The 26,199-nt window shown below is 33.7% G+C and overlaps 2 protein-coding genes across 2 annotated transcripts in view; both read left to right on the top strand.

Moving 5' to 3' along the window:
* Window positions 1-11,408, top strand: part of LOC123667772 (steroidogenic acute regulatory protein-like) — a 28,544-nt gene extending 17,136 nt beyond the window's left edge. The window contains exons 7-11 of the mRNA XM_045601611.1: window positions 4,416-4,571; window positions 6,991-7,095; window positions 8,047-8,252; window positions 8,800-8,912; window positions 11,121-11,408. Of these exons, the coding sequence (XP_045457567.1) occupies window positions 4,416-4,571; window positions 6,991-7,095; window positions 8,047-8,252; window positions 8,800-8,912; window positions 11,121-11,230 (690 nt within the window). The 3' untranslated portion in view covers window positions 11,231-11,408. The remainder of the gene's footprint in view (window positions 1-4,415; window positions 4,572-6,990; window positions 7,096-8,046; window positions 8,253-8,799; window positions 8,913-11,120) is intronic.
* A 6,335-nt stretch (window positions 11,409-17,743) lies between these two features.
* LOC123667895 (histone H1, orphon-like) lies at window positions 17,744-18,746 on the top strand. Its single transcript, XM_045601727.1, has one exon. It carries the CDS (start codon window positions 17,967-17,969, stop codon window positions 18,636-18,638), a length of 672 nt encoding a protein of 223 aa, XP_045457683.1. The 5' UTR covers window positions 17,744-17,966; the 3' UTR covers window positions 18,639-18,746.
* The last annotated feature ends 7,453 nt before the right edge of the window (window positions 18,747-26,199 follow it).

Here is a 26,199-nt window from a genome sequence, read left to right as displayed (position 1 = left end):
TGTATTACTTGTCGATGTAATTGAAGTCGGTTTTTTTTTTCGTTTGCGAGCAAACACAATTATTGTTATTTAAATATCTTTTTTGTTCATCTTTAAAATTTTCCCTTTTTAATCGACTTAAAAAAAAAGTAGGTTTTCAATTCGACTAGAGTTTTTTATATTTTGCCTCATAATTTTTTATTGGGTGTATCGAATTTAGTAATTCTTTGTTTATTCGAAAGCTGGTACTTGCGTGGTGAAGCGAGCACTGTTAAATAATTTTAAAAATTATCCCTTATAATGTATTGTATTTTATTTGAAAACAAACTTTTTTTTTTGTTTGAAAACAAACACTGTTTGAGTACGTGCGCGCCTGATGATCGCGTGGGGCGCGGGCGACGGTGCGAGCGCAGCGGCGACGATTTGAATTATCATTTACAACGCCGGGCCGTCAACATTTTTTTTTATCCGCGACGCCAAGCGTCAAGTTTTATACATTTGTTAAATTTAAACTACAATATACGATACGAAGAAATACATTCCACTTCATTAACCAGCATCGGGTACCAGTTTTCCCTAACCACTGCGGCACAGGGCACTGGCCCCAACACACAATTAATAATAAAACTAGTAATACCCGTGCGAATAATAATTCGCACTAAATAAGTATAATAATTATCACTTTACAAAATTACAAAAAGTATATATATACCGGAGTTGATTTGAAATTGAACAAATAATTTACCGACCGTCATGTTTATTTATTTATTTATTTAATTAGAACCACCAACAAAATTGCATGTTTAAAAAATTTACAATTAGATATATGCAAAGGTATTAAGTATATACATATGATTCCTCTTAAAGGTAGTTACAGCATGCGCTTTAGACAATTGAGTCATCAGCATCAAAAGATTTTAAACATATAGGATTTAAATTAAAAAAAAATACATACAAAATAAAGAACTAAATACATAACTATTACTATTATAAATTAAGATAAGTTAATATTAGTGCTACATAACTTTTGATTTGAGGACTCAAATGACTTTAATAGTTTCTTTTTAAATACAGCTAAGTTATCTGCAAAGATGTCTAATGACTTGTTTTTAACTGTAAATTCTCTGTAGAGCCTACTCAGTCTAGGGATGAGGGAATAATAACCGAGGTTTGTTCTCTGGGTTTTATAAGCAAATAGTGAAAGGGGATATCGTGGTATGCGAGAGGGAACATTAATTGAAATTTTGCTTAGGAGTTCTGAATTATCCACAGTTCCATTCACTAGTTTATGTAAGAATACCATATCAAGTAGCTTGCGCCGGTTAGAGAGTGAGTTTAACCGAAACTTATTTAGCCGTGAGTAGTAGGGCATTCTTTTGTCATGTCCAATAGAATAAAATTGCGTAAACCGTCTCTGTATACTTTCCAATCTATCTTTATGGGTCTGGTAGTTAGGGTTCCAAATGAGCGTTCCATATTCTAGCTTACTCCTTACTAATGTAGTGAATGATTTTTTTTTGGTTTTAAGTTTTTTAAATTGTTTAGAATTTCTAAAAATAAACCCCAACATCTTGCGTGCCGACCTGCATATGTTATCAATGTGTACATTATAACGTAACTTACCATCAATAGTGATACCTAAATCGCGAACATACTCCAATTTCTGTAATTGGTGTGTACCAATAAAATATTTTCCCTCAACAAAAAATCGTTTACGTGTGAAAGTAATATATGAACATTTGGAAGGGTTAAGCTCCATTCCATTTAACTTACACCATTCGAAAACTCTATTGATATCTTCTTGTAAAGACTTAACGTCATGCTTATTTGTAATTTCTTTAGCAAGCTTTAAATCGTCAGCATAAATTAAACATTTGGAATTCTTGATGCAATTAGTAATGTCGTTAATGAAAATATTAAATAGTAATGGTCCTAAAATTGATCCTTGAGGAACACCAGACACAGCGAGATAAAATAGAGAATTGTGACCTTCGATAACTACGTATGAGCGTCTGTTGGCTAAATATGAAGAAATCCAAGACAAGAGAGTCCTATGCCAAAAGTTGAGAGTTTTGCCACCAGCAGTTTGTGGTTTACCCTGTCAAATGCTTTTGAAAAATCTGTGTAAACTGCATCGACTTGTCTACACGCATCTATAGATGTTGTAACGAAGTTCATGAAATTAGCTAGATTTGTTATGGTAGATCTACAGTCAATAAATCCGTGTTGAGATTCTGCGAGAGCATGGTGAACGTGGCGTGACAAGATTGGATGTAGCAAAGATTCGAAGACTTTCGATAGTGTCGAGAGTATAGATATAGGCCTGTAGTTGGTTATAGATTCACGATCGCCATTCTTATAAACAGGGACTATTCTTGCTAACTTCCATACCTCAGGATAAACACCTGTGCATAAAGATTTGTTATATATTAAGTGAAGTGGTAATGATAATGGAACAGCGCATTCCTTAATGAATAAAGGAGGCAAATTGTCCGGACCTGATCCTTTTCTTACATCAAGTCCTTTCAGCTTTCTGATTATATCCTCAATGGTAATTTTAATATTGCAAATGCTACCTGAGATAACAATGATGTTGACGCTATTACAAAATTAAAGCCGTTATATATATAATTTTAATAATTAATTTATAAAAACAAAAGCAATAATTTTTTTTTAGTCATGGATGCCGGTAGACTGTAGAGCAAGCAATTATCTATAAAATGATATATATAATTTATGTGAAGTAATTGTGAGGTTTTTTTCTAAAAAGGAAGGCTAACATCTTAACCTTGTGTGGCAACATCTATCGCACGGCGTACAAACTAGAGATAACTGACGTATCCTACATCGCGCTATCAAAGTTTTCAAAGCGATTGAGTATATATACAAAGTTCCGACAACAACCGTTGGGGCGTTAGCCCACCAGACACAACATCCGTCTGGTCGGAGGATCCTCCCTTTTCGATGGCGGGCGAGGAACTCGACACCATGTTCCTCACACACACCTCCCAAACTGGTGACCCCGACGTGATCCCACACACCCCCCAAACATGAAAATATAATATTATTGATATTTATGATAATAATAAATAAATCGCGACAATCTCTTAATGTATAAGAGAAAAAAAGTATCTAGCTTAACGTGTTATCCGAGACACGGTGGGGAGACCTCAAAAGAGAGACATCCAAACCGGAAAGAAATATTTGTACAAATACAAATATCCATCCCGAACAGGAATCGAACCCTCGTACCTACGGTGTTTTAGGCGATCATTCGAACCACTACACAAGAGCGGTTGTTATATTAGTATAAATTATCTTTAATTAAATTCTATTTATATTTTAAGTTTTATCTATCCGACCTTTGGTGTCAAGACAGTAGCAATAACAGAGATGATGAGGTTACGTGTCATGAAACAGATGTGTTAATTAATATCAATCACGCTTTGTATATATTATATATATATATATATACTATATATATTAATACGTGAACTTTGTATCCTTTGATCTCCTATGAATAATCAAAAAAAAAAAACATTCTGCACTACTTCTATATATAAACTATTCGCTTCAGCCTGTAATATCCCACTACTGGGCATAGGCCTCTTTCCCCATGTAGGAGAAAGATCAGAACTTAATCCACCACGCTGCTCCAATGCGGGTTTGCGGATAAATTTCCTACTATGAGTAACGATCGCTATCAGGTGTACATGATAACAACCGGGACCGACGGCTTAACGTGCTCTCCGAGGCACGGTGGGGAGACCCACAAGGACTGCACAAACACCTGTATGGCTAATACAAATGTTTGTCATGTGCGGGGATCGAACCCGCAACCGCCAGCGCAACAGGTACAGTCCATAGCTAACCGTTGCGCCAACGCGGCGTCTATAAACTATAAGTGTGCAAAATTCCATACTCCTCTGTCCGTTTCGTAAAAGGAGTACAAAGATTTTGCTTCGCGTATTATATATAGAAAGAATTGTTTTACTTTTTTGTGGTCTCTGTTTATATATTGGTGTGCAATAAGTAATACTTATTTATAAAGTATTGTCTCTTCATCATCATCATTCCAGCCTATTGCAGTCCACTGCTGGACATAGGCCTCCACAAGTTCGCGCCAAAAATGCGTGAACTCACGTGTGTTGCCCATAGTTACCACGCTGGGCAGGCGGGTTAGTGACCGTAGGGCTGGCTTTGTCGCACTTAAGACGCTGCTGCCCGTCTTCGGCCTGTGTGTTTCAAAGCCAGCGGTTAGATGGTTATCCTGCCATCGGTTGGCTTCTTAAGTTCCAAGGTGGTAGTGGAACTGTATTATCCCTTAGTAGCCTCTTACGACACCCACGGGAAGAGAGGGGGTGGCTATATTCTTTGGTGCCGTAGCCACACAGCACATAAAGTATTATATTGTATAATTTATATTTTGTTTCCAGATAGACGAATACAAGCAAATGGCGGAAGAGAGCATGCAGAACGCTTGGAATACGATCAACCTGCCTGACTGGAAGCTAGAGAAGCGTGGCTCACAACGAGGTGACATCGTCGAGTCCAGACAGACAGAGCAGTTTGGAAAAGTATATAGATTCACTGTAAGTATTACTGTACTGTTGAAGTAAAACTTCTCTACACACGCTTGACTTGGTGAGTAAGCTGGTGAATGCGTGAAGTGGGCGTTACGAAAAGTGTGATCGGGCGAGGCGAACGGAAGTTGAGTGGGAGATGTAAGTTAGTGAAGATGGAAAGAGAGAGAGTTACGTTTCGTAAGTTTTACTGCAGTTGTGTGGTCTAAAGCACACTCGTTTTTTTTACTACTTTATCTTTCAAAATGTAAATCAAAAGTTATTGTTTTCATGTAGGCTTTGAAAGCAGATAAAGATATATTTATGAATTATATCTTTAGCTTATAGCTATTTTCGTGCGTGTGTTTGTGTGTATTACATACTTCGATATAATTCTTAATTAGACACGGGCTTTTATCATTTAGTCTGGTAAGTTTTTTAAGGCATTATTTATTTTTATATAATAATTCCAAAAATCGGTTTCGAAATCGGCAAATACTCCACAGAGAATATGCACATTCAAAAAATCATTTCTTGAGGAGTATATAATAAATATTATATAAAAAATACGCCTCACTACTACTGGCCCCCCACTAGGATGAACTCCTGTATTGGGGTCCGGAAACACACAATATATTTTTATTTATTTACTCTTTATTGTACACCGCAATATGCAAATACAAAATAATAATAATACAGACAACTTAATAATGTGTAGTACAAGAGGCGGTCTTATGGCTAGTTAGCCATTTCTTCCAGACAACCCTATATAGAATTGCGTATTATTTATTTGTAGATCGGGTAGGTGGTGCAGTCATATTACGAGTATAATAAACTTACATACAAATGTCTACACATTAGTACTTACAAGCAATACATATATACATTTGAAGAATATAATATAATAAACTAATAAATATTTCCTTATCCTTAATTTCCATTTCAAATGTTTGTGTGTTTGGTTAGTTATGAATGATTTGCTTATTGTCTAAATGTTAGTAAGTTATTTATTTATTTTTTTGCTATCGGATATGGATCCCTCTGGATGGAAATTAAGGATAAGGAAATAAAGGCTTTTTTATTTTATTTTCATTTAAACTAATAAATATAACATATACAAGCATACACAAGCACAAACGCCCAGACCAAGGCATACATCTGTATGACCTATTTGTATAGGTCATTGTTTTGTCGTGACCGCTAACGTAACAAGAACTTGTGACCACTGTCCGACCTATCGCTTAAACTTTAGCCTCTAATTAAAATAAACACTGACGTAAGAGTAAATATACGATAATTGTTATTTACATTTGATATAATATAATTGTGCTGTGTGGCTACGACACTAAAGAATTTAGCCGACCCCTCTCTTCCCGTGGGTGTCGTAAGAGGCGACTAAGGGATAACAAGGTTCCACAACCACCTTGGAACTTAAGAAGCCGACCGATGGCGGGATAGCCATCCAACTGCTGGCTTTGAAATACACAGGCCGAAGACGGGCAGCAGCGTCTTCGGTGCGACAAAGCCAGTACTGCGGTCACCAACCCGCCTGCCCAGCGTGGTGACTATGGGCAAAACACATGAGTTCACGTTATTTTTGGCGTAAACTTGTGGAGGCCTATGTCCAGCAGTGGACTGTTTAGGCTGTAATGATGATATAATATAATTATATTGATTGACTAGGCCGTTGGCGTAGTTTGTAGTTGCCCTGCTTTCTGTTCCGCGAGTTTGGGTGTCGATTAACACCTAAGTCTGAGTGTAATATGTGTATTTATAAGTGTTATTTCTATGTATATTTACCAAAAAAAGTTATAACAGTCGGCTGTTACCTGTAACACAAGCACTAAGTTGCTTAACATGGGAACAGACGACCGTGTGTGTATGTTATGATATTTATTTATATGTATATGTATGTGTATGTATGTGTATGTATATGTATATATTTGAATGTATTTATATGTAAGTAAGTATTATGTATATGTAAGTAAATATATTTGATGTACATGTACGTTTGTGACTATAACATATTTATATGTATGTTACGTAACATTTTGGCGCCCCATCTCCCACTTCTTATTTAGTCCTCTGCCCAAAGGTTGCCTAGAAGAGATCACTGTATTAGCGATAAGGCCGCCTGTTGCAACTGATGCAAATTCTATTTTAATATATCATTTGTTATGCTGTTAAAACCTTGTATTAGTGTGCGAAAGTGTAAATAAAATAAATAAATATTTTCTTAAGGCAAACAATTTCTCTAATTTTATCTATAGCCGTCCTCGATAAATGGCCTATCTAACACTGAAAGAATTTTTCAAATCGGACCAGTAGTTCCTTAGATTAAAGTAAACAAACAAACAAACAAACTCTTCAGCTTTATAATATTAGTATAGATTATTTAAGCGATGTGGCAAGTAATAAGTGTTGTTATGTTGTTAATTTCCGGTTCCAGGGCGTTGTGGACTGTCCAGCAAAGTTCCTATACGAAGAGTTCAAGAACAACATCACAAAACTACCGGAGTGGAACCCGACTATACTGAAGAGTGAATTAATAAAGGTATGTTACATACAGTAATACCATGTAAGACCAGTCTGTTTTACGCTTCAGCCTGTAATATCCCACGACTGGGCATAGGCCTCTTTCCCCGTGTTGGGGAAGGATCAGAGCTTAATCCACCACGCTGCTTTAACGCTGGTTGGCGGATATATTCCCTACTATGAGTAACGATCGCTATCAGGTGTACATGATAACAACCGGGACCGACGGCTTAACGTGCTCTCCGAGGCACGGTGGGGAGAGCCACGAAGACCAGTGTGTGTAAAACGGTAAACCTCCTGCCAGATTTGTAATATCTCACCGCTGGGCATAGAACTCTTTCTCCGTGTGGGAGAAGGATCAGAGCTTAATCCTCTACACTGCTCCACTGCGGGTTGGCATATATATATATATATATATATATATATATATATATATATATATATATATATATATATATATATTCATTAAACTTGCATAACAGTCTCTGAAGGTATAATATATCTTTATTTACTTTGAAATATTAAAGAATAAGGAAGAAAAAAAAACTAAATAAAAATACAACGGATACAGTGATTTTGTTTTATAAAGGTTAGACCACTCTGGTGTGATGTTGCGTGTGCCGTGTCGGCGGCGCCTAAACACCAACGGTCGCGGGTTCAATTCCCGCTCGTAGTGGATATTTTTGTGTATACAAATATTTATTTCATGGTCCTCACCGTGCCTCGGAGAGCACGTTAAACCATCAGTCCCGGTTGTTATCATATACACCTGATAGCGATCGAAACTCATAGTAGGGAATACATCCGCCAGTCCGCAGTGGAGCAGTTTGGTGGATTAAGCTCTGATCCTTCTCCTACATGGGGAAAGAGGCCTATGCCCAGCAGTAGGATATTGCAGGCTGAAGCGTTAATGGTTAGACTGTTTCCTTTAGCTTATTGTTCCGAATATAAATCTCATCGTGTTCCCCAGGAAATAGGCCCCGGCATCGACCTATCCTACCAGGTGACAGCGGGTGGGGGTAGGGGTATCATTTCCCCCCGGGACTTCATCATCCTCAGACGCATGGCGCCCCTGTCTCGCGAGGGCCGACCCGTAGACACGGAGCCCTACTGCTACATAACTTCGGGGGTCAGCGTGGCGGTGCCCGGGTACCCACCACACAGGGATATGGTCAGGTGGGTGATTTTGACCTTTGTATTTATTTTTATCCACAAGTTTACTTGTGACTATATTATACTTTTGGGCCAGTCTAGTATGTTGGCGCAGATTGATAAGATCTTTACTTATTTCTTTTTGAAGTAAACCTCCTTTACGTACGCTTGACTTGGGGAGTAAGCTGGCGAATGCGTGACGAGAGAGTTACGAAAAGTGTGGTCGGGTGAGGCGAACGGAAGTTGAGAGGGAGATATAAGTTAGCGATAGAAAGATAGAGCTTTTCGTAAGTTTTACTTCAGTCGTGTGTTCTAAAGAACTCGTTTTCTTATACAATATATCCGTGTAGTGATTTTTATCCCTCAATGGAAAAAGAGAGGTGTTATAAGATTGACTCCAATCTGTCAGTGTGTCTGTCTGTGGCATCGTAGCTCTCGAACGAACGGACTGATTTCGATGCGTTTTTTTTTTTTTTTTTTACTTGAAACTACTACTTGCGGTAGTTCAACTGTTTGGTTTTATAAATTTGTTTATACTTTATATTCACGTTTTTAATATTATTTCTTCCAGAGGTCACAACAAAGTGGGTTGTTGGTGTCTCATTCCCAAGACTGTACAAACGGAGGGGGGGAAGACGGTCCAACGTACCGTATTCCAATGGCTCATGTGCTGTGATCTTAAAGGTGACTATGGTTTTTATGTAAAATAATTAAAATTGGAAAAAAAATCTGGGAATTTTGTGAAATATGTCTTCTATTAAAAAATCTTTTGGACATTGGATAACATTGAAAATTGAAGATTGGAAAAAAATTGGCGATACAAAATTCGCCGCGTCAGTTAATTGGATATAAAATGACAATTACAGACAACATTAACAGATTCAATTCAATTTGCTAATCTGTCCAAAACTTTTTGCTACATATAAATTTCTTATTAATAAAAAATTACATTTTTTACTTTAAAGACATATTGATTTAAACCTGTAACATCCTACTGCTGGGCATAGGCCCCTTTCTCCAAATTAAAATTATAATATTTTTATCGCGAAAAAGCACCTCCGTTCAAATCATCATTTTACAAATTAAAATTTTAATTATTTTCAAAAGTGAAGCGACCTCTGATTGGGAATGTCGTGTGCAAAGTAGAACCGGCAAGAAACTCCGCAGTTACTCTTTTTCAAATAATATATAAACTGTGTTTTACTACAAAATTAATAATATCTTGCATGAAATACAGCGTCACTAAGTCCACACATCTTTATCAACTATCTAATCCTGCACCGAATAATAAATACGCTTTATCTATTAATTTATTTTTAAGAGCGGTAAAAAATCGGTAACAATCCGCGAAATTGTAATATTTTGACGTCGTTAATCTCAGTGTTAGATGCAATAATGTAATTTATATGCTTGAAATATAATAAAGCAACCTTTGTTGTAGTCCATAGTCGGATCAGAATTTTGATTTATATTATGTGTATAAAATTATTAACCTTTTCATCAGCCTCCTCCCTGGGTAAACGGTCGCAATGTATACTTTGAAGTCCTACTTTTCAATAACCTCTACGTTGAAACTATTTTTAAAAAATATCATAATATGTGGAATATAATTTTGTTGCGCACTATCGCAGATTTTAATTCCATTTGTATCTCTATTAAACGATAAAAAAAATTTAAAGTTACGAATATTTTCCAAATAAGTAAAATTTTAAAAGCGATATTTTTCTTAGAAAACTAAGAAATTTTAACGAACTATCTTCATCAAAGTAAACTCACATCATTAAGGGATACAAAAAAAAATTAAATATGTAATTATTTTTAATACATTTTGTATTAAATAATAAAAAGATTATTACCACGCATCAAGACCAGTAAATCAGTTGAGCGCTAGCGCTCTTAGAGGTAAGGCCCACGCCAAATTCTGCGCAGCCATCTCTTTCGCTGTCACGCGCCAAGCGCCTGTTGTTATGGTGTGATAAACCGCATTTGATACATTCATAAAAATAAAAACATATTACGAAAATAACGTAAATAATATAATGATAATTTCTGTGAACAAAAGTATGATTTAATATTATTGTCTCACATTATCAATACAAACGGGCATTTCAATCTGTTTGTCTTGTTATTTGTTAATTAATATGTTTGTCGGTGTCGATGTCATAAAATGTTATTTTATTCATATCGTAAATATTAGATTCATTCGTAAACTGAAAAAACTAAATAAATTTAAAAAAAAAATTGTTTCATAAAATTGATTTTTTATTTTTATTTTAAATTTATTGACTGTTGTTATATAACATACTTGAAATTTTTAACAAATTATTTATGTAAGAAACATTTTATACCATAGTTATTAATTTTTATTATACATTAGAAAATGATCAAGATGGTCTTTTGGTTGTCACACTATACGTACTAGCACAAAGATCGCGCGGCTCGTACGACTCGCGCGATGCGACAAAATTTACCTAAACTTGCAGAGCGAAAAATTGTGAAATGGCTCTTAACAAAAACTTTAAATTTATGTTGAAACAATTCCAAAATTGTTTGTGTGTTTTTATTATACATGCAAATACCATAACCCAGAAAGGAGACGATTACATTGCGCAGTCGTAAACTAGGAGTTACAATTTTGTTATTCCTTCTCGTATTTATACTGCGATTATTACTATTTAAACAATATTCTAGACAATAAATATATTGCGACGCAACTGTTAATATCTACCTTATGAAAAACATCCCTTAGGGAGACTCGAGCTCCAAGATCGTAAATATCGCGAATAGTCCTTTTTAGAAAAATAAATACAGTCCTAATATCTGTAGCATTACCATAAACCATAAGACATAACGCTACGGAATATATATTATTATTATTTTTTTTTGTTCTAGGTAAAATACCCCAATTTGTCCTGGACGCCGCCTTTGCCACAGTGATGTTGGACTACATCATACACGTCAGAAAATTCGCAGCTGACAGCAAAGCTAAGGGCTTATTTTAATTTGTCACTTATACTGGCAAAAGTTTCACAAATTTACTGGCATCAGCTTGGCAAATATATAGGCAAAAGTTTGGCCAATATACTGGCAAAAGTTTTTCCAAACTTTGGCGCATAACTGGCACAAAGTCAGGTGATAAACAAGGCAAGAAAAAGAGGTTGGCAAAAGTTTTGCCGATATCCAAAAAACTGCCATGATTTTGTCATTTTATGTGTATCCCAGGAAGGGTAACGCAGGTTATGATAGATAAGCAATAGTTTACTAAAATAGTGACTTATCCTTGTCACAATGTCTAGCAACACCCTTCGATCAATTAAATTATATAAATTAGAATGCCGTGTTCATATCGACCAGTTGAAGCAATTCCTTCAGATAGGAGGTGTCATTAACTACGATTTAATTGGTCGAAAGGCGTGACAACTGAGTGACAGCGATGAATTACTATTTTCATAATGCGAATAGGCTAGAGTTAGTATTAGTTTAAAAAATGGCTATGACTATGGCTATGGCTATAAAATATGTCGAGCAGAATTTTACAGTTCTGCCCCCTCCCCCATTTATAACGCTAAGTCATCTTTAAGTCACCCCCTTATAAATATTACGACACAAAAGCTAGGCCCCATATTATGTGATTAAAAATAACGTACTGGTTTTAGCATTTCGAAGTAAAACCTCTCTACACACGCTTGACTCGGGAAGTAAGCTGGTGAAAGTTACGAAAAGTGTGATCGGGCGAGGCGAACGGAAGTTAAGAGGGAGATATAAGTTAGATGGAGCGAAAAAAGTTTTACTTCAGTCGTGTGGTCTAAAGCATACTCGTTTTTTTTTTTTTTGAAGATATTAAATAATCATCCCCTTGCCTTCCACCCATCATACTTGTGTGCTAACGAATTTATTGGACAACCCCGTAACGAACATAATGGTGACCAGCATATGTGGGTTAATTTTTAATTTTCTCTCGTTTTAAGCTCTCCGTAAACACAAGATTTTATTTATATATATTATTGTAGTTATTTACTGTCTACACACATATTTACTTCAGTAAATTTTTTAAGTTTTTTTATGTATTTATTCATCACAAAAATATGATCTAGTTCAATGTCATTTCCAATTTACTTTCTAAGAATTTATAATTGAAATATATAAATATTGTAAAATATATAATATAAATATACATATACAAATAAGTCTATGTAAATTTGTCAAAAACTTTGACAAACGATATAATTTAGTAATAGTGTATATAGATAAGAAAATATACATTATCTAAAAACATAATAGGTTGATTATGCTTGGTTTTCTTTTTTGGGAAATGACTTTATTTCTAAATATTAATAAATATCCTTTTTATTTCTATTATTTTTACATTAAAAATTATCAATTTAAATTTAGTAATATACATTATTGTAAGTATGTATATAATCTCGTTTCTAAATTGTTTTTATATTTTATTTTTTAATTAATAAGATTAATCTCATTATTAATAATAATTTGTAAAATAGTATAATTTAGTCTTCCAAAGATAAAAGTTGTCTACTAATATTAAAATTAAAAAAAAATCAAAATTACAGAATATTAAATAAAAAATAAAACAAACTATGTGTATAAACCTACTTGATAAAATAATAATTATGTTTGACAAACCTATATTTATTATTAATATTCTGTGCTATACGCTACATCGTGATATAATACAGCCTTTCCCAACAGTTATCATATACGGCTAAAACACTACAACCTCTATACATAGGTTTAAAATCAACACCCTATGTTAAATAATTTATTAACAGTCTTGTATCAGAAAATTTCTATTTTTGTAAATTCCAGGTGACTAATGGAAAAGATGAAAAACTTTTGTTGGTCTTTAAATAAAATTTTTGCAATTTTTTTTTTTCAAAAAACAAATTAGAATAAGAGTATGTACGGAGTTCTTTCCTGCTTAAATCTTCTTAATATATATAAATCTCGTGTCACAATATTTGTCCGCGATGAACTCTTAAACTACTTAACCGATTTTAATCAAATTTGCACACCGTGTGCAGTTTGATCGAACTTGAAAGATAGGGTATATTTTGTTTTGATATATGTAATTATTATATTTAAGAAAAAAAATAAGGCGATACGAAGTTTGCCAGGTCAGCTAGTAATTACTATAATAGAAATTTTCGATACAAAACTCTTAATATTACCACAAATTTAATCAAATTGTTATAACGTGTTTAAATAATTACTTTATTCTGTTATTACCAACTTTTCCCAAAAGGAAAGGAAGACAATGAAAGCGTATATGTTGACGTACTTTTTCAAAATCGCATTACTTTGGCGTAGCTTAGCATATTTTTAAGTAAAATTGGAAGGTATAATAGTAAGTTGAAATGCAGGGTCTGTTTCATCATTTGTGGATAAGGTTTATCCTGCACATAAGTTGCGGATAGACTAACAGCAGGAGATAGAATAGGCCGTTAGTGTCAATTTCACCTCAACTAATAAATACGGCTTTTAGGTTACAATTCACAATAGATATATCTTTAATAGACTCTAACCCATAAATAATTTGGAATTCAATGATGGAAAAGGAAAATAATGGTGTGGTAGGGCACAGCAGGAATTTCCTGCTCAAAATATGGAGCAGCCCGACTGGGGTAGTACCTCGACCTTACAGAAGACCACAGCTAAATAATATTGTTTTCAAGCAGTATTGTGTTCCTGTTGGTGAGTAAGGTGACCAGAGCTCCTGGGAGATTGGGGATTGGGTCGGCAACGCGCTTGCGATGCTTCTGGTGTTGCAGGCGTATATAAGCTACGGTAATCGCTTACCATGAGGTGAGCCGTACGCTTGTTTGCCGACCTAGTGACATAAAAAAAAATAAAAATTAAAAGTTTATATCTATTGGATATCGTTATTCGTCAGATAACTTTAATGGTGAAACTGGCTCTAACAGGTTAAGTTCTCTTACCAAAATTAAAGTTGGAGGTTATCATAGATATCTTCTTAAACCATGTCATAGCTATAAAGTTTTTATACATACATATTTGTATATACAAAATATCAACAAATTATTACCCACCATTTATTTCATGGCGTAAAAACAGTCAAAATGACAATTTTATTTTTTTATGCATGCATTTTTAATGATTTAGTAGTTAAGTGTAATGTACATAGATAGTAATAAATAATGTAAAATTATGTATATAAACAAAATTTTTGTACGAAAATAAATAATCAAACTGATTGGGTTTTTTTCTTTTGCTCCTAGACCTACATTAACATACCACAAATAAAAAGAATACGAATAATAATAAATAATAATAATTAATAATAATAATAATTAAAATATTAGTGCCCATGACATATTAGCATATAAGAACTATTTTAATTGATTTTTACATTTTTATTTCTGATTGGTGTCAGCTGCGTCTGGATTCAACTAGGATACGGTTTATCCATGCTAATTGTTTCTGATGTACTGACTTCACTCCCCGCCCCCATCAAGTTTTGCCTAAGTCATCTTTCACCCAAGTCAACTTTTACCCCAAATTGAGTTTCGCCCACGTCAAGTTTATGTCAGTCAAGCCTGAGCCATCGTCAAGGAACCTTCTTCCTACGTAGTCTTCAGACCGACGCACGACATGCTCTTGGAGTTTATCAGCTATGTCACGGAGACTGCCTCTGACTGCGGATAAAGGAGTTGCGTATTCGGTCAACTCGCGTTACGCCACACATCCATCGCAGCATCTTCATCTCCGTAACATGAAGCTCCTGAATGTGCCGAGATAGTCCTACTAGTTCTATAACAGCTGCAATATTGGACACTGCCCCTGCTGTAAATGTGGATGATGATACTAAAGTGCTACTGGCTATGCATCGTACCAGTATTCAAGATGCAGTTGGAGAGATCAGTGAGTATCCGCACCCAGAGCCCAACACCTTCCATGCCACGCTTGGTATGTCCTCAAGGCCTACCACTATCCGATTCTTGCGAGGTTAGGTGACAATTCGTGCGGAAGACTGTATGTGTGCTGATTACTCATTAGCTCCTGGAAGTAGCTTCTCCAGCTTTCCTTCACAAAGATGAGGTAGGGCACAGCAGGAAATTTCCTGCTCAAAACATGGAGCATCCCGACTGGGGTAGTACCTCGACCTTACAGAAGATCACAGCTAAATAATACTATTTTCAAGCAGTGTTGTGTACCTGTTGGTGAGAAAGGTAACCAGAGCTCCTGGAGTGAACTAGGGATAAGGTTGGCAACGCGCTTGCGATGCCTCTGGTGTTGCAGATGTCTATAAGCTATCGCAGGTCGCGGTAATCGCTTACTGTAAGTTAAGTGAGCCATACGCTCGTTTGCTGACCTAGTTATATTTTAAAAATAAAGGCGTGGTTACAAAACTGCGTACCCTGAGAGGCAACCCTGACGACAATAGTAGCCCTACTATTGTCGTTTAATTCTTGTGTTTGTTTTAATTGTTGTTTTTTTTTGCTTAAATTTATGGCATGCATTGTTAAGTTCAAACTTATGGTACTTATCTATTTCACGCTAATGTAGGTACAGATTAAATATTCGTTTAATTGTAATATAATACGGTAGTAAAATTAATAAAAAACGTCGGGCAATTTCGGCAATTCTTTCAATGATTAATAAGCTGCTTTTCCAAATATAATATTAAACACGCTGTCGTAGCAGAACAATAATCATGCGCCTAGTGGTTTTTGTTCTGGAAAAAAAACTGACTTCTATTTACGTCGACAAGTAAGCAACAAATACGTACGACGATAGGTACAACATAAAAATACTCGTCATATGTCGCTCAAATTTAAATGGACGATTAAAAAAAGAATCACCAAAATCAGTACACCCAGTAAAAAAGTTATGAGGTTTAAAAAAATCGAATTAGGAACCTCCTCATTTTTTCTTCTCTTACGAAATTGCCTAAAAATCACACGCCATATTTCGTATCGAATTTTTTTCGATACGAAATATGGCCTGGCCTAAATGTTCTTTTTTGGTGTTAGTACAATAGAGCATTGTTTTGTATTGTATTGTATTCATTCATTATAACAACAAAGATAGGTGTATAAATTTAAGAATACAGATACATCATGTAATAATTTATTTATCCTTAAAAAGAGAAAGTTTAAGTTATTCTTTTAAAACAGTTCTGCACGTTTTTTAAAGACACAGTACAGTGTAAAATTTGTTCTATAATGACTTTTTAGAATCGATTTAGAACCACGTATATCAGTTTCACTCGTTTTTTTTTTAAATTTAATATATAAAATTCTCGTGTCGCGGTGTTTTTAGTTAAACTCCTCCGAAACGGCTTAACCGATTTTCATGACATTTTGTGTGCATATTGGGTAGGTCTGAGAATCGAACAACATATACTTTTCATCCCCCTAAATGATAAGGGTAGTTCACCCCTATTTTTTGTTTAATTTTTAGATAAATTATTTATTCTTTATTTTATTATGATTTGGCGTTGAAAAATGCATATAACCCTAAATTTTCACCCTTCTACCACCAACCCCTATTTTTAAATAGCATTTAGCGAAAAAACAACGTTTGCCGAGTCAGCTAGTATATCTATATATGACTAGGTCGGTAAACAAGCGTACGGCTCACATGATGGTAGGCGATTACCGTAGCTTATTGACATCTGCAACACCAGAAGCATCGCAAGCGCATTTCCGACCCTATCCCCGATTCCCCCCAAGAGCTCTCTCTCACTCGTACCTAATAACTTTAATCTATATATTATAATACGTGAAGCAAAAACTTTGTACCCCTTTTTACGAAAATTGCGCAAACGGAGGAGTATGAAATTTCGTACACTATAGTTTATATAGGGCAGGAGTGCAGAATGCTAAATGCATATTTTTTTTTAATTATGCATAAAATACGTTAAATCAATAAATAAAAAAAGCATTACACACACTACCATGTATTTGACACACACACGCGTAGGTATATCTATATTGTCTCTATTGTTTATGATTATAGAAGTATAGTCTTTGATAACAGAACCTTAATAATGTCCAAACTTATAATTTAGATTAATTATGTTTAAATTTCGACCACGACCACTAGCTATTTATAAATAGATACTGTGTATCAAATAAAATTAAATTATTAAAAAATTCGTTAGTGCACAACTCACATTCATTCAAAGCGCGAATAGCAAACGTCAATTTATATTTAGATTTTCGGGTTTTTTTTTTTTTTTTTTTTAATTAGTAATAATTGATTCATTCATGGAACTTTTTTTTTAATGTCTCGGTAATTGTTCTTCAACTTATTTTTGATGTTCTTTCGGTCTTAATTACTTAATAGATTATATCAAACTATGATTTGACATATAATTAAAATCAATCAATTGAGGTTAATAAATTGTATTCACTCATTCATTCACTAGACTTAGGCAAACAACAAGAAAAAATTTTTTTCTTTTATCAAACTTGGTTAAAGTTATTATTTTTATACCTAAACCAAATTTCTAATAGTCGGTTTTATTTACTGCATATAAGACCCATGTCAGCTTCTGGTGTATCTACCCTCGCTTAATGTATTTCAATTTCATTACATCGTGTGTAAGATAGAGTAAGCGATTTTATATTCTACCCTCAAAACTATTTATAATGTAAAAATTGGATGACATATTGTATAGTCACGTATTGGACAGTATAAAAACAATTAAAATCGCTGAAGTATTGTTTAAAAATTAAATCCATTATAACAAAAATGTCGTCAGACGAATCTGATATCGAAATAAAAACGGCGTTACCGAAGAAAACGTTAAAAAAGGCGCCAGAAAGTCCAACAGTTGAAATCTTAAAGAAACAGGAAAGTAAAAAGATAAGTACAAAAGAAATGGTCCACCAAGCACTGGTTGATTTGAAAAGTCGCAAGGGAGCATCTTTGTACGCAATCAAAAAGTACATAGAAGATAAATATAAAGTTGACGTTGAAAAACTTAATCATTTCATTAAAAAATACTTAAAGACAAGCGTTGAACTCGGCACCATTGTACAAGTAAAAGGAGTAGGTGCAACCGGGTCGTTCAAATTAGCCCCCGGACAAGAGAAATCGGAAATTAAGAAAAAACCCGCAACAAAAACAGAGGAAACTTCAAAAACGGAAAAACCAAAAACAAAACCTCTAAAGAAAGTCGAATCAAACGAAAACAAAGCAGCTGAGAAGGCGAAAAAAGTTGAAATGTTAAATAGTAAAAAAGTTGACAAAAAAGATGGTGATGTCAAAAAGAAATCAAGTGGGAACAAAGAGAAAGCTGTTAAAACCAAAATGGCGAAAGTTATGCAGACTCCTGCAAAAAAAAGAGCAGCACTGATGAAAAGAAAAAGCATCGGCTCAATCATCAAACCACCAAAAATGAAGCCTAAAGCAAAAGACTAGCTGCTAATGTGTAATGCGTGTAGAAAAGTGGGTAATTATTTATTTTCTTCGAGTAATAGAGGGAATTATTTTTATTGAATTGTTTGTTAGTTTTTGGCAGATTTTATTATTGTCTGTATTTAATATAATATAAATGATTGATATGATATTGTTGTGTTATTTACGTCTTATACACATATACTTATTACATACTAGCTGACCCGGCGAACTTCGTATCGCCTAACAGTCGATTCTTTAATTTTATTAATTTTTTTTTTTAGAATTTTTCTCTCCGTAAGAACCATCCTCGTACTTCAAGGAATATTAAAAAAAAAGAATTAGCGAAATCGGTCTAACCGTTCTCGAGTTTTGCGCTTAGCAACACATTCAGCGACTCATTTTTATATTATAGATATAGACAGATTTTGACAGTTTTAACTAATAAAAAAACAACAATTAAGGTGTTCATTAAATTCCAGTTTTTCATTAAGCATTTTAGGAGAAACTAGTAGATAACTATTAATTACCACATACCCACAGTGAAAACTAAAAATATATACAAATACCTACTTATTTGTTTTTCGCCATAAGCAACAAAACTATATGATTTATGTTTAATCCATTCAACTACACTGTGTATGTGTGTGTTAGTATTTTTTTTAATTTTTAAATTAGTCCCTTGATTAAGAAAATTTATTACTGGAACAAGATATCTAAGATTCATTTTTTTCAGTGGAGCTTTCAATAAATATTTTTTTAGACATTATTTATTATTACATTTTTAAACAATAAACGTATAATAATGTAGTAGTTAAACATAATAGTCACATAAGATCTCAGAGGTTTCGGGAAGTGTGTCTGTATCAATAAAATCTAATATATAAAACGAAACGGCTTGACCGATTCTCATGAAATTTTGTATGCATATTAGGTAGGTCTGAGAATCGAACAACATCTATTTTTCATCCCCCTAAATGTTAAGGGTAGTCCAACCCTAATTTTTTTTTAATTTTTAGATAAATTATTTATTCTTTATTTTATTATGATTTGGCGTCGAAAAATACATACAACCAAAATTTTCACCCTTCTACCACCAACACCTATTTTTAAATAGCGTTTAGCGGCAAGACAACGTTTGCCGAGTCAGCTAGTTAAATTATATTAATCAAAAATCAAAATAAAAAATAACTTTATTCAAATAGGCTTCAAAAGCACTTTCGAAACGTCATTTTACAAATGAAATTTCAAAAGTGATTATTATTTTTAAAACTGTATATACCACCGATTCGGAATGTAGATTCTGCAGAGAAGAATCGACAAAAAACACCGCAGTTACTCTTTTGAAAATAATATATAAACTGTGCTTTAGTACAAAATTAGTAACATCTTGCATGAAATACTCTGTAAAAGTAGGTAGGTACTCTTTTTCTGTCGTATAACGTTTTTATAGGACAAGTAATTTAGGTTATAATTATCAATAGGATTTTTTTTACCACCGACGTAAAAAGAGGGGATTATTACCTAAATAAGCTTAACACCAATGAGTCCACACATCTAAAAACATCGAAATAGAAGAAATTAAGGCTAGTCTTTAGATTACGAGCCGGCGAATTAATTTTGTAACGAAATTATGTCGACAAACGGTCTAATTTTGAGGTTAGATAGGTTAGGGTTATTTTTTTTGTAACGAAATTTTGCCGATTCAAATTTTGAGCTTAGATAATTTAGGTAATTTTTTTTATTCAACGACCCTTAATCTAAAGACTTACCGAAATTAAAGATATAATATGTCAAAGCTTCACACTCAATCATTTCTATTCTTGGCTGTGTTTGTTGTTTGAACATACACACATAATTTTTTGTGCTTTTAATCATTGTATTCCAAAGTGTTATGTACACGTGTACGTGACATGCATATCAGATACTTTGTTATTATATATTGTTTAATTTTAAATTTTTTATATGTATGTTGTAAGTGTGCTTTTAAAATAAAGAAATAAATAAAATTAAAAAAAAACAAACACACAAAACATAAGCAACCACCACACCACTAACATTTATTTTACAGACACATATGTTTGTCATTAACGAGCAGTAAGGTCGCAGCCATTAAAGCATTTACATGAATGGCCAGTAGCTATCCGCTACGCCAATTGAGTTTAATCAGGATTATGTAATCGTATCGTATTTTGGGGTAACTTCTGCTTACAAAAGTTACCCCTAAAGGTCTGACTGTCAACATTTGTAATAATTTATTGATACTTCTATTTCGCTTTGGGTTTTATTGTTTGTTTGAAAAAAATTGAAAAGAAGTAGAACTGGTAATTAGAAAGCTTAAGAAAATTTAATGAACATATAAACTTAATGAAATCAGGCAGAATCTGTAGGGTTAAATAGCTATTCAATATGTCAGAGATCTCATTTAAATAAATTCAAAGCAAAAAATATTAAAATACAAGATTTCATTATTTATGTGGGTAGGTACTTGTTTGCCATCTTTAGAACGTCACCATATTATATTTAGAATGACGTTACTTTATTTTTCGAATTACTCTCAACAAGCCCTTTTTATACCCATAATGTAGGAGGACTATAGAGGACATTAAAATAGAAGAAGAAAAATTCCGCCATATTTCAGTTAAAGTAACGTTACTTTATTTTTCGACTTATTCTCTGCAAGTTCTTTCATTAGACATCCATATTGTAGGCGTGCATAAAAATAACTAGCAGCCATCTTCGGTATTCCGCCATATTGAATTTAGAATGACGTCATATAGCTAAACATGCATTGTTATCAAAACTAAACGTGCATACAAAATTTCAGCTCAATTGGTTGAAGATATGTGCTTTAAACTTGACTTGCAAGTTTCCACCGGACGAATATACATACCTACATTAGAAGTTAAATATAAGCTTTTAAAATAGATCCAAAGTACCTACCCAATAAAGGTAAGTACAATTGTTTATTGTTGTAAAATCGTAACAAAGCCGCGGCATACGCCTATGTGTGTTAGACCAGGTGATGTCGCATCACAATTATGCGGCTGAAGGCTCCCGCAGGGGTTTTGGTCGGTATTGCACCCCCAAGTGCTGAAGCCGACATACGGTCTAGGACTGCCTACCCGGGCATCCTGGATAGTACCCGTAAATGGGTTCCCCTGCGATAACAAAAAAAAAGGTGATGTCACATCAGCTAGCCTTAAAAAAATTAGTGAATGCTGTAATATAAATGGTTCAACAAATTTATTCATTTATAAACTAGCGTGGCTACCTTGCGGTAGTAGCTGGTGGCGTTACTTCGCTCGAGTAGTAAGTAATTATACTCATATAATTAATTATCTTATTGTCAGGCTGAGCCGCATCGAGCGAGCATCGGCGTGAGACCAACGCGCGTTAATTTTTAACTGTCGATAAATATTAACATTCATCTTATCTCTTAATATATATAAATCTCGTGTCACAATGTTTGTCCTCAATGGACTCCTAAACCACTTAACCGATTATAATAAAATTCGCACACCATGTGCAGTTCGATCCAACTTAAAAGATAGGCTATATTTTATTTTGATATATTATGTTATTATTATATTTCAGAAAAAAATAAGGTGATACGAAGTTCGCCAGGTCAGCTAGTCTTAATATATATAAATCTCGTGTCACAATGTTTGTCCGCGATGAACTCTTAAACTACTTAACCGATTTTAATCAAATTTGCACACCGTGTGTAGTTTGATCCAACTTGAAAGATAGGGTATATTTTGTTTTGATATATGTAATTATTATATTTAAGAAAAAAAATAAGGCGATACGAAGTTTGCCAGGTCAGCTAGTAACTATATAAAATTCTCGTGTCACAATCTTAGTTAAAATACTCCACCGAAATAGCTGGACTGATTTTTATAAAATTTTGTGTGCATATCGGGTAGGTCTGAGAATCGGCCAACATCTATTTTAAATACCCCTAAGTTATAAGGGTGAGGTATTAAGGGGGTTAATAACATATATGGCAAAACAACGTATGCTTTTGATCAGCTAGTTTTTATATAAATATAACATACACACACGGTCGTCTGTTCCTAAAGTAAGCAACTAATGCTTGTATTATAGGTAATATCTATCAGATATAGCAAAATCTTTTTTATTGATAAATATATATTCCTAGACCCAACACCCATAGAAATAATATACATATATAAATATAAATATAACACCGATATTCAGGCGTGAATCGAACCCACCAGGGAACTCACCACCCACCCAGAGAAGTCACAAACGAATATGTAGGTAGTTAGAAATTCTATTAAAAATTTTGTATGTAGTGACGTAATAGTAAATGTTACGACGTAACGATACAGGTTTATTCCAACGCCATTTTTTGAAAATAGCCATGTTTTGACCAATCCTATTATTGACTTTATTACAGCCAATAAACCTATTGTTACGTTAGTGGACGATAAATTTATACCTATTATAAAGGCGGAAAAAAGTAACCTTGCTCACGAGATTACCAGCAGCAAAAAAAAAAGAAAACAACAATAATATTTATATGTTTCCTGTTTATATGTCGGTCACTGGTTTATTTCCAAAAAGTTTCGACAAACACCTTGAAGAAATCCTCTCTTAATTGTTATTGTGGGTTGTAAAGACAAATCTATAATAACCAATATCTATCTATCTTTTATACTAATTTTATAAAGAGTTTGTCTATGAGTAGAATCGATATTAAATATGATTTTAGGTCTGATACCTGAGCCATACATGAGTATGAGTATCTAATCGCTTACCATCAGGTGAGCCGTACGCTTGTTTGTCGACTTATTTGTATAAAAAAAAATATGGTTTCCGGTAAATTGTTATCATACATACTCCGCCAGTTCAGTGTGTAAGCACCTTAAAGAAACATAAAAAAGAAAGAGGGTAGATCATTACGGCCTACTCGTAAAATAATATCGAAGTCACACATCCTCAGTCACCCACGATTGTTACATCTGGAACGTCACCGAAATATCGGGGATTTATAATGGATTGGAATGATGAAATGGAAGTAAGTTTCGTAGTCTTAAAAACATTATTTACGTGTATGTAATAATAATACGTTTGTATTCAGAAAAATGAATCCCAGGTCATCAGTCCAACAATACAGAAAACGAAAAATTATGTGGCGAAATTCAGTTAGGTATGTACATATTATATTATATACATGTACATATTATATTGTATTTGTATGCACGACAAAGTATTTCATATTATTCGGTTAATTTTTTAGGTAATAACTAGCTGTGCCCGCGACTTCGTCAACGTGGAATTTAACAAAAAAAGTTATTGTTCAGTTCACAGAGTTATAAAATATATAAATTTCTAAAATAAAACAACAGTTTAGCCGTTTTAGAGATAGCCGGAACAAACAGACAGACAGAATAAAATAGTAAAAAAAATGTTATTTCTGTATATGCACCGTGTATCTTACATCCATACTTATGCACTTATGCATAGAAACCCCCCATTTTAATTTAATTGAAATTTAACTAGTACTTTTGTAGTTAAATCTAATAATGCGTATTTAGGTAGACACTTGACTATTTTCTCCTCGATCTACGTTGTATTATACCGCACAACTTTTAACTGGGTTGATCGATTTTGATGATTCTTATTTTACTTTTTCGAAAGCTGACACTTGATTTTTGTGGTTCCATTTAAATTTGATAGAGATCTTCGGACGACGTTTTTAAATAGGTATTTAATAACTCGTATTTACTTGTCTATATTTTCGTCTACTTACGTTGTATTATTTGTCGATGTAATTGAAGTCGATTTTTTTCGTTTTCGAGCAAACACGACTATTTCATCATAGCCCATGGATAGTGAAGTACCTATTTTTCTAGCTGTTATCTACCTCCTTGTGGTGCTTCAATAGTCGGTCTGCTCCAGATTTCAACCAGGTATGTCCTATTGTACCCTGCCCCTATAAAAGCTGCTAACAATAATGCCAATCTATATATTTACTAGCTGACCTGGCGAACTTCGTATCACCTTATTTTTTCCTGAAATATAATAATAACATAATATATCAAAATAAAATATAGCCTATCTTTTAAGTTTGATCGAACTGCACATGGTGTGCGAATTTTATTATAATCGGTTAAGTGGTTTAGGAGTCCATTGAGGACAAACATTGTGACACGAGATTTATATATATTAAGATAATGAAGCCGGCATTCTTGCCAACATTATTTATTTATTGTCTTTAATTACAACGGTATAAAACCAACAACATTAATTAACAAAAATCATGTCTTTTACACTTTACGCTCACAGAACATACCGGCCTTATAAGTCTTCAATCCCGTTAGTATGTTTTGGATATGAGACCAGGAGAGATTGATGATTCACGTGAGCATGATTTCCAGCAAAATTATTTGTCAATTTCAAATCAAGAATCGAAATTTTAACTCGATTCAGCCTGTCATTCAGGCTTTGGATTTTGCAGGGTATTGGCCTTTTTCTTCATTTAGGAGATGGATGAAAACATAATTCTCTGCTGCTCCACTGCGGGTTGACGGATACATTTCCTACTGTGAATATCGCTTGCTATCAATTTCTACCATAACAACCAGGACCAACAGCTTAATGTACTCTCCGAGATAGGGACCCAAACACAAAGACACACCAGACCGGAAAAAATACATTTGTACATACATAAGTAATTCTTACCTTTCACTCTATAGTGAATCGTGTTTCTAAATGAAGGGTTCCATTCAATTGTATATATTGCTTAACAATATAAGTATAACTTTTACGATTGAGCTAAAAACGTCAATAAAACATGTTTGTGTAACCTCTTAAATATATATATATATTTTAATATATAAGAACCCTTCTTTAATATCTACTGTATTTTTATTACTTTTCGTTCGAAATATAAAATAATATTTTCTTCGTTGGCTATCATTTCCGTAACTAAGCAATAAAATATAAAGATGAGACCTTATTTCAAAACAAATTTTGATGCAAAATCTAACAACATATTCGTTAGCATTGAACAATTTTTTCATTTGGAATCAATAACAAGACTAGTTGTTTCTAAGATAAAGTCTAATAATAATAGACTGTCTTATAACAGACATTTGGTCAAATATAATATTTCATTCCTCTTATTTTTTCAAACTACACAATAAAAATTAACATTAAATCGTTTTAGTCAGAAATGTAATTATATAAGGCAGGTCAAGGGACCGTTATATTTTATAACGCCGACAAATAATCCCGACCAACTCGTTACAGATAAGAAATTCTATGAATTTTTTTTATAAATAAACTGCAGCCATTCTGTGCGAATGACGTCACTTTTAAGGACAATGCTCCCCATTCCAAAGTCAACCTTATTCATCACAGATAAAATACATTATTCATAAATAAAAAAAATTACAAAGTCAGTTTATTACTCAACCATACCATTTAAAGTTGTAAAAAGTAATCTCGTCTCTCGTTTTTCTATATATAAATTGTTTATATGCGCAACAGAGATAGATATATCGTTCTCGCGTACTTTTCAGTTGGTTGGAGTGAAACGGGGTCATGGCAC

Source organism: Melitaea cinxia, chromosome 29 (assembly GCF_905220565.1).
Source record: "Melitaea cinxia chromosome 29, ilMelCinx1.1, whole genome shotgun sequence".
Classification (NCBI taxonomy): domain Eukaryota; kingdom Metazoa; phylum Arthropoda; class Insecta; order Lepidoptera; family Nymphalidae; genus Melitaea; species Melitaea cinxia.
Note: the sequence above shows the minus strand (reverse complement) of the source record. Positions and strands in the feature narration are given on the sequence as shown.